The following is a 10,142-nucleotide window of genomic DNA, read 5'->3' as shown; positions in this document are numbered from 1 at the left end:
TCTATATATGCTGTAACAGGAAGTAATAAAGTTGTTGAACTATTACATGATGAACCCACTCAAACAACTGATGCTTTCAGACATTGTATGAATTACATCAGTAATGGAGAATTACAGCATGAGATCAGGAACAAGCCAGTTTGCTGAGAAGGAGATTCTGCCTATCCCTGTAAATTCTCCTATTACTCTGTTCCAACCTAAAAGGTCAGCTTAAAGCTCCACTACAAACAGTTCATCACAGTACTTGACTTTGACTTTGTACTGAAATAAAAGTGCTTATATTGTACACCTACAGCTGAGAACTTATTGTAGCACTGACAGGTTTCACTACCCAAGCAAATTCTGCACAGCTGACCAGCTCTCATTTAGAACTTCTGCATGCCATGCAGAAAAACAATGCTGATTTCTGACAAGCCTATGTTTATACTCTTCCTTACATATCTGCTTTTGCTAAAGGAATTTTCTTCACTTGGAGCAAGTCCTGCGTTTTGGAACTCCATGCCTTAATTATAAAAATTCAAGAGTTTGATTCAAGTTCACTGTTTCAACTGAACTGCGAAAAAATCAAAAGGGCATTTTTTTAAAAATAGTATATGAATAGAATGAAGTGCAGGCCAGTACTGAATACGACATAGCACCTTCATTTCCCAAAGGTCCTTCATTTGGATTCCATCCTGAATATTAAGCTTGCACAATTATCAGAAGTCTGGTACCAAATTCTGCCCATTGTACTGAAGAAATTTAACGTAAAGCAAGCAGTATTTCAGATTCCAACAGACATTTCAGGCAGATTGTCATAGCTTAACCTAAGCAAGCAGCCAAGCCCCACACAGGTACTTGCACACTCCTCCACCAGCAGGATCAGGGGGAGCAAAATCAGAAGAGCAAAAGCCAAAAAAGTTGTGGGCTGAGATACAGACAGTTTAAGAGAGAAAGCAAAAACTGCACGCACAAGCAAAAACCAAGGAATTAATTTAGTGCTTCCCATGGGCAGGCAAGTGCTCATCCATCTCTGGGAGAGCAGGGCCCCACCACCCACAGGCAGTGACTTGGGAATACAAACACCATCACTCCAAACATCCCTCCCTTCTTCCTCCCTCTCCCCACTTTGTTACACACTGAACATGATGCCATGCTCTGCAACGTCCCTTTAGTCAGTTTGGGTCACCCGTCCTGGCTGTGTCTCCTCCCCACCTCCCACGCACCCCCAACTTCCCGGCCAGTTTGGCAGCACGCCTTGGCTCTGCCAAAGCACAGCCAGCAGCCAAAAGCAGCACAGCCATCCAATATTACTAAAATGTAATGGAAACTGTCTTCAAGTATGGAAGTATTCCAGCTTCGTGTCTAAATTACTTTAAGGCCTGCATGTATTTAAAGCCAAACTTACTTGTGTTACACATTTATCGATTCGGATCTTGCAAAGAGAGAAGCAACTTCAATAAGAGCTAAGAAGCCTCCAACTTGTGTTTTCTGGCTGAGGTTGCAGTGATAAGCATAATGTTAACATGGTGCTCCTATGTGTTAAATGTTGTGTTTAAATAAAAATTCTTTCTTTTGAAACTGAGAGCAAATTACTGAGATGACAGGAAATTCATAACATAGGACACCTGATTCAAGAATTAAAAGATTTCTTCCTCATAATCATATGTTGCCTTTTTTACTCCATATTTTTTCATTACTAAATTTTATCACATTAATACCAAACAGATGTAAATAATTATTTGGGTTTCAGAGCAGTTTAAAGAGAGGAACAGCATAACATCTCTGGAGATTAAAATTTGCAGTGTCTGGCCAGGTACTGAGTAACAGTTATGATGTTGATGATCAAGAAATGATGAACCTTTTTACTAAAGCACATCTTTGAACCTTAACTTTCAAATGTTTCTTCACTCCACCAGTTTGTTCACATATTCCTGCACTGATATTTTGAATAAAAAGGAAGCCAGAAAGAGGTGTGTGATTTTGGTTTAAACATCTGCAGCCCTTCTGTGCATTTTTTTCGTTGGAAGTTCAGCTCCAATCGTATCTGCTGTGATAACTGTGTTAAACTTCAGTTTAACAGACATAAGAGAAGTGTAACACCTACCAGAAACATGAGCACAATTTCCATCTTTCTCTTTTTTATTTAACCACATAAGTACATGTCAACAGTTGGCATAAACTTCATAAAAATACAGTACCTTTTTGTGCCGAAACACTAGTCACAATGTTTATATAAAGACTTTTTCCTGCTTCCTTGAATTCAATTAACATTTTAAAAAGTGACTTCCCAAAAGCCCTTTTTTTTTTTGAGTTTCCTTATAGAAATTTTTCCAAAATCTATTCTGTAAAAGTTAAAAAGCTAATGCATTTTCAGCCATTCTCCCTCACCCTCTCAATAAAACAGATTATAAAAAAATAAGATGTTTTAGAATACTGATCAGCTGTTATACTACTACTTTATCACAGGTTCCCATTTAATTGACACTGTTACAGGCTTGATGGATGGTGTCCCTATTAACATCCAGGATCACCAGATGCTATTAGGGCTGGAAAGACCAGTCATACCAATAGACTGATGTGAACAAAAAAAACCAGCTGGAACAAATCCAAACCATGAACGACACACGGCGAAACATCAGACCTTAGCACTCTTATGATGCAGTAGAATCACAATTACTGTGATAGCTCCCAATGGCAATAAACATACAAAAATTCTACTAAGTCAGTTAAACGACTAAAGGGTGTCCTTGCACTGGGTATCTCGGAAAGTGAGCTCTCTATTATCTAATTATAATACTGGTGTGACATCAAGATGACAGAAAAACAGCAGAACCAGTCTAATAATGCTGGAGCAATTATACCCACACAACTGACTACACCCATAGCACAACTGGGATAAATTTTGTTTTTCTTTAATGCTGATGAAAAAGTCCAGGCAGGATCTAATATATGGGGAAAGGAAAAAGGGCATTACATTTTGAAAGTAATTTCTTATTAAGTTAGGCGCTGAAGGTCTAGTTAAGGCAGTGAAGGATTTATTTTAGTATCTTTCTAAGGCTATGACAGATTTTTCCTGAATAAAGCATTTTCCCTTAAAAATTTCATGTATATTATGCCAGCTTATTCTGAATGCATAAGAATGCTAAAAACCCTTGGACACTGAGAAGCTAAACTATTGCTTACTGCAAATATTACCCTTATTAGTCTTCTTTTTTAATATCAGTAGGATTCCAATAACATGCACCAAAAAAATGAAGTTTCAAGTCCACCTATGAACTTTTCCATAGCTACTTTTAGCTCTTTTTGGATCAGTGTTAAATAAAATGTGCAAACATATAATCATTTGCATAGCAAATCTCAAGGGACTGACCCTGAAATAGAAATCCAAACTGTTAGGTTTAAGATATTTCTATAATCAGAATTCACTTAAAATGGTAAAAAATAAAATACACATTTTTCCATTTTAAGTCTAGTAAAAAAGGTATTTCTGATTTAGAATTCTTACAGTTACTAGTTTAAAGATTTGAAAGACTGATGCTTCATTGCATTGAAATGTTATTCCTTTGGAATCTTCAAGACTCTGTAATTGCTATTTTCAAATACTGTGATGAAATATGGCCTGGAATCCTTGCTCATAAGGGTACATAAAGGAATTTTTCCTCTATTAGCAGGATCTTCGACATCCCAAATTTCAGGCATACTGCAGCCAGGCCTAAAAAACAGGAATACAAAAAGAGAAATTAAGAAATGCCATAAAAAATTCATGAAGCTTCTTTCATAGTGTCCCATGAATACTTGATTGTGTCATCTGTATTTTTTTAAGTTTGTCTTTTTACTAGAAAAATTATCAAAATCAATAAAAATAATAGTAATTTAAAAATAGTATTGAGAATGTGTAAAATGCATCTGGGTTTTGTGGTTCTGAAATTAATAAAGAATTAATTTGGAGGAGGAAGCACATAACACAATGCAAATTATGCAACACATTATACATTACCAGGGACTCTTAAATCTTCCTATTAAATGAAGGGTGATCTACATATTGCTAACTTTTCTAAAGAAAATTCAGGAAATAAAACACCTTAAAAAAGCAGTAATTCCTTGCTTTTTATAAAAGATCATAGCCAACATCAGTTCCTGTACAACTGCCTTCCAGAGTTATAATAACTGTGAATATTTTAATTTTATCAAAGGCAACAGAAAAGAAATTGAACACATACATTTAATTTTATTCTAAATGAAAAGAAAATAAAATCAAAAATCCAAACTAATTTTGCTCTGGAGGCCAGAAAGAGAAGGGGGGCCAAAAACCAAGGGGGAGTGAGGGGGAAGTAAAAGCATAGCTCTTTCTTAAGAACACCTTAAATGTAACAAAATTTTTAGTGACTATTAGTGGTCATAACATTTTGGTGCTCCAACTATCTTTTACTCTGCACCTTTTATTCATACTAGGCTTTCATTATACACACACATCTGTTCTTGCCATCAGAGAATAACTGCTTCCTTCCTTTGTAATAACTTCTTTTCTTCAGTATTCTTCAGTGAAGTTTAAAAACCCATACCACACAGCTTTCCAGGTTCACACCAAGAACACAGGGCTGCTAATGAGGGTAAAGTCAATATTATCAGTTACTATCTACAGATGCTGGACAAAAATGTATTTTGGACACTTTTAATAAATAAACCACAAATCAAAACTTGATATAAATTTTAGACAACATATTTCAGGAGGGCATCATTCTTATGAGAAAGAGGGAGATTACTTACTTTTTTCTGCTTACACACAATGACTCTTCAAGGATGTAGTAATTCACTCCTAGTTTTATCAAATCTCTTTTTACTTGACTTGCAGGTTTTCGACTGTACATGGAATACACTACTTTAGTTCTGGCCCTTCAAAAAGAAAAATCTAAGGGTTAGCTGCAATAGAGCATGAAAATGTAAGCTTTAACCTTAGACTGGAGAGGAAGGCTTTTTTATTTCACAAGGTAACTATGCCAAAGCAAAGTTTACATTAATTGTGCCATTTGCTTAAGTATGATCACGTCTTCAGAAATACAAAGATTCCAAGAACAGCCCTTTGGTTTTTCTGTAGCAGGAGACAACTGTGTAACAAGATCCATGGGTACTGTGAACTGCAAGTGTAAAGATGTCAAAGCAATGCATTCACCACGTAGTACTCAAGGCTAGAAATGATTTTGCTTGGACTGGAGTGACCAGGAGGAATCAATCCTGTGCCAAGCCTCTCCACAAAAGAGCCCCATCACTGTGGGTCACTACGGTCACACTGCTCTTGCTGGGACATTCTAAAACGCAGAGCACAAGACCTGGAGTCCAGCTACAGTCATCAAGCAAAATCAGCTCTTGGACACCATGACCCTGTTTTGGAGCTAGAAGACCTCTAAGGTCCCTCCAAACCAGGCCAGTCCATATCACATCCAGTAATATCCTCCTCTCAATGTGCAAAGCATGATGCTCTTAAAGCCCATCCATCTTCTGACACTTAATACAGGTATTGCCTGTGTTATTTTTCCCAAACATGCCCTGTCCCATGATTTTGTAACTAGGACAGAATATTTCAGTTGAAAGGAACCTACAGTGACCATCCAAGTCCCACTGTCTGACCAACTGGGGGCTGACCAAAAGTTAAAGCCACTTAATGCCAGGCAGAGAACTAAGGACATAAGACATGTAAAACAAATCCCTGCCCTTTCTCTTTCATCCCTCTCTATATCTTGCTGCCTTCCTGTTGTGTTGGATTTCTTTTTAAGCAGTTTCACCAAATTAAGAAAGAAATGATGCTACACTATTAAATTTAGTAAAAGAAATTCATGACCTTTTCAGATAAATCAATTTCAATTTAGGCAAATATCCTGATTTTGAAAACAGCAAGAGTACAAATCTTAGTAACTCCACTACAAAATTTCAGTGTCAATAATTAACCAATTATCACAAAAAATGACAGCCCATCATGGAAAGCTAATAGAAATAAATATACTGGCTATCTTGGGAAAAAAAATGATATGTCTACAATGTCAGGAGTAGCAAGAATGAAGAAAAGATATAATTGAACTGATGAAATCAGATTCCTTAACTTAATTCTGATTTTGAAGTTTGAAGCCATATCTGTCCCTAGAGCGTATCCATTCTGATGAGCACAAATCCTCAAGAAATAATGTGTTTTCATTCTGACTGAAACATCAAATCCAGTTCTATGAGATTTTAACAAATTTAACAATGCCATTCCTACTCTCTATTACAGACATTATGAGAATCAACAGCAGACACAAATAAAACCTCGACTGCAAAATTTACCTTAATCCTGCATCTTCATAGTGAGGATGATTTACAATAGGACGAAGTGTAGACAATTTAACACTTGCCATTGTAGGCATTGCTCCTGCAAAAACTGCATCTGAAATACACAATCAAAGGCATTTTTGAATTGAGGAATCAAACAATTAGAGAAGCAATTCAAATATCTGAACAGTAATCCTGTAGAAAAACCATGAAAAGGGTAGGGTATTCCTTTTTAAAACGCCATATGAAGTATCAACAGGAAATGCACAAAATCAGTGCTTTAGTTTGGGTTTTTTGAAACCTTGAACTCAATATAAGCAATTAGATAACTAAGCATCTAAGAATGGAGATTTAATTAACACATCTTATTTTTCTTGAATGGGCAGAATAACATACTTGTTATAACAACTCTTTCATCAGTGTTAAACGGGCAGTAATATCTCAGTTCACTATGACTTTAACATATATTCCCTCTAGAAAGGCAACTACCTTGTTTCCAATCAGTTTTCTGACAGATTTTAGGAATAGGAGGGGTGCAATCACAACACACATAGACATTTTTAATTCTCTTCTAGCAAAATGCTGATCATGTACCTACATACAAGACCAGCATCATTTAAGTAAAAACCTATTTTAATTTGACTTGGCAGAGATGCTTTTGTTGAAAATACTCCACCAGTGGTTAGAGCCTCCAGACCAGCAGCCAGGAGTCTAACAAAGACAGCTTTTGGGGGTTTTTTTCACTGTATATAGCTTTTATGTGGACAAGCAGATATGCCAGAGCTACAGATAGTAGCAACACCTCTGCAGTCATTTGTGACAGGCTACATGGTCCAACCTCACAATAAATGGGGACATCCTGCATTATTAAATAGTTCACCTTGTCTGGTATTGACTTGTATCCACTCTAGAAGTTCTTCCTGTGGCAAATTGCTAAATTCTCCCATGATGTTCCACTGAGTTCGAAGGTTTGCAGATCCCTCTATTGTCATCAATGCTAAAATAGCAAAGACCAATGTTTTGGGCTGGACTTTATAGAAGAGCCATCCAAACAACTGAAATGCAAGAATCAAATAATTCCTAGACAACAATTCCGTAATGTTGTATGCAAAACAATTCATTTTTATTTCTCTATGAGGAATCTAACATATATTGCACTATGAAACATCTCTGCTATTTCTTCTCCACTAAACTTCAGATTATAATTCATAATATTATAATATAGTTCAGAACATTATATTATATACAATACATACTGTATTTCAGAATGCAATTCCTGAGAATTACTCATGTTTAACAAATATTGCACATTACATTTGCAATTCTAAATAAATAAAAACAAATTTTAAAAAGTCACATTAATATAAACTTTTAAAGCTGTATGTCAAGTCTCAGATCTCAAAATCTGCAAGTAAAGATGATTCAATAAAGCTAACTGAACTTTGACAGTATTTTATCTCCTGTTTCCATCTAGAGTTTTTATCTGTAGTATACAGATTAGAGATTGTACTGCAAACTTTTGAAACGTATTAGAAAGACAGACTTTGAAGATAGTAAGCTTAATCCTGCTTTATACCCCACTCTTTCCTTTCTTGAACTGGGGCTTGCATTGTTTCCTAAAGACAATTTGCTGGATGCTCTAAGCAAATATTCATAAATACGTGAAAAGGGGTAGTTAAAAAAGTAGTATTAAATGTGCTGTGTTGAAGCTTAATTTGAGCAGTAACAGTTTACCCTATCCAAATTTGAACCATTAAATAAGGAAGTATAAACTACATTTTTTTTCCCAATTAGAAAGCTCCACACATCAAAAAGATCAAACCCACACTAAATAACTACATTTCATTCATAGTATTGTTACTTGGGTTTTTTTAATTAAAGCATGAAACAATGAAAGAAAGTCTCTCAGTATAAGCTCCCACAAGGCTGACTACACCAATTAAGTAGTGTGTGTTATCTTTCTTATAAACTAACCCTAAACTACCTCAGATTATTAAAATTCTCCAGCCACCTCTCCAAAAATACAGTATGCTCTACTCTCATCCCTAAAGACTCACTAAAAACTCTGAGAAGAACAGCAACACTATACAAGGAAAGTTAATATCCTAAAGAGGAGTGACCACCGTGTTGATCTGGAAAGATGAAGTGAAATGAATGAACTCATTTGTAGGCTGCTTTACAAGAGCAAACCTCCTTTTCACCAACAGCTGCAAAAATGTCACTTCATTGACATGTTAGAATTTTAACAGTTCCACAACTTTGAAAATCAAAGAAAATTACATTACTGTCACACTTTTATAAAGCCTCATTGATGTTCAAAGTCTCTGAATTTAGCACTATTTTGTTTACACAAGGAGCCTAAAATGATTGAATATAAATGCAATGCAAAAAAAGCATTTCTTTCATCGGATGCTGTTCCTTATGTTTTTTTTGTTTTTTTTAAATCAATTTAAGGTTTTGGGTTGTTTTTTAGTTTTTTGCTTATTTTCCCCAAATGAATATTTTAAGTATTTCTCCAGCTATTTTATTTTGTTTTCAAATTTCCACTCAGGACAGCATCATTTCCCCTAACAGAAAGAAGCAATGTGTGGATGTAAATGGTCAAAAGTCTGAACAGTCACAACAGAAGATCTAGGCCTAACTTGAAGAACAAACAGTGAGTTAAATGACAAAACTGAATCGATTCCTAATTTAATTACTCCTCCTTGTTCAACCTAAGAGAAGTAAAGGTTCTAATAGCAGGTTTCTCATACTTAAAATGCAGCTGTACAGAAAAAGGGAGTTACTCCCTTTGCAAAAATGCAGCTACTTTATATTTTTATTTCATCAAAAATCCTTTCTTGAAAATGTGTTAAGAAGTGAATTACTTTCCAATGAAAATCAACATTAGTTCACTCCTTTTCATCAGAAAGCATCCCAGACAATGAAAATACTCTTTATTAGAAAAAGAACATTATCATATTTATTGCCCATCAGCTGCCACAAGCTGCTGGTAATGGAAAAATGGAAAGTGCAGAGATTCATGCAATGGGCTGAAACAACATAACATACAAAATTTCTTTTCCATGTGCAAACAGTAATTTTTAGCCTCAAAACGAATGAGATATACTAGCATACCACTGTAGATAAGCTTTCATGGTCTGCTAGATGAAAGCATAGTGTTGACCTCAATTACAGTAAGATAAACGCCTATCTTAAATTTGTTTAAATTTTTCTTGCATCTGTAAAACCAAATTGTCACTTATTAACTTATGTTCTTTCAAACATCTAAAACCTTTATCCAAAAATAAAATGTACTGAGTGTTAATCAATCATTTTGTCACAAGTCCCATCTTCCTCCTTCCAAGAAATTCTGGATCAGTATGGCATATACAATCAGATTTTCCAGCCTCAAAAGGCTACTTCTCCTCAGCTGTCAGTAGGATGGAAAGAGCTCATTAAAAAACACTTGATATTTTCCTGGCCCTACAAAAACAAGCAAACCAACCAAAATAAGAACAAAAAAAGTTTTCTTATTGTTTGCTTAAGTCCTAGAAGTGATCTGCTCAGTGGTGGCTCAACAGCCTTATGGGCCTGTGTTTGCCTACCATGCTGGAGCCAGTCCTGTATTGCTTGGAAGATTATCAGCCTCTCTCTACTAAAGCAAGCACACATCTGTCAGACCGGGAAAAAAATCCAGCTTGTCTTCTATGGGTATCAATCAGCACCAAGCTGGGGAACAGCTGAACAGGCAAAAGAGCCTTCACTAATAACAGGACAAGGAAATCAATTTTATTTTCCCTTATGCTGCTCACCTAAAGTTGGATTCACTTGAGCACTTCTCCTCAAGCCCAAGCCAGGGCCAGGATATTCCCAGGCTG

At 35.8% G+C, this 10,142-nt stretch overlaps 1 protein-coding gene across 1 annotated transcript in view; it reads right to left on the bottom strand.

Annotated features, from left to right (window-relative positions):
• Positions 1–2,156: 2,156 nt before the first annotated feature.
• Positions 2,157–10,142, bottom strand: part of DPY19L1 (dpy-19 like C-mannosyltransferase 1) — a 44,505-nt gene continuing 36,519 nt past the window's right edge. Inside the window, exons 20-23 of the mRNA XM_084211188.1 lie at positions 7,163–7,337; positions 6,298–6,397; positions 4,750–4,875; positions 2,157–3,694 (exon numbers count right to left, since the gene is read on the bottom strand). Coding sequence (XP_084067314.1) covers positions 3,538–3,694; positions 4,750–4,875; positions 6,298–6,397; positions 7,163–7,337 — 558 coding nt within the window. The 3' untranslated portion in view covers positions 2,157–3,537. The remainder of the gene's footprint in view (positions 3,695–4,749; positions 4,876–6,297; positions 6,398–7,162; positions 7,338–10,142) is intronic.

This window comes from Fringilla coelebs, assembly GCF_963513975.1.
Source record: "Fringilla coelebs genome assembly, chromosome: 1".
NCBI classification, from domain to species: domain Eukaryota; kingdom Metazoa; phylum Chordata; class Aves; order Passeriformes; family Fringillidae; genus Fringilla; species Fringilla coelebs.
Note: the sequence above shows the minus strand (reverse complement) of the source record. Positions and strands in the feature narration are given on the sequence as shown.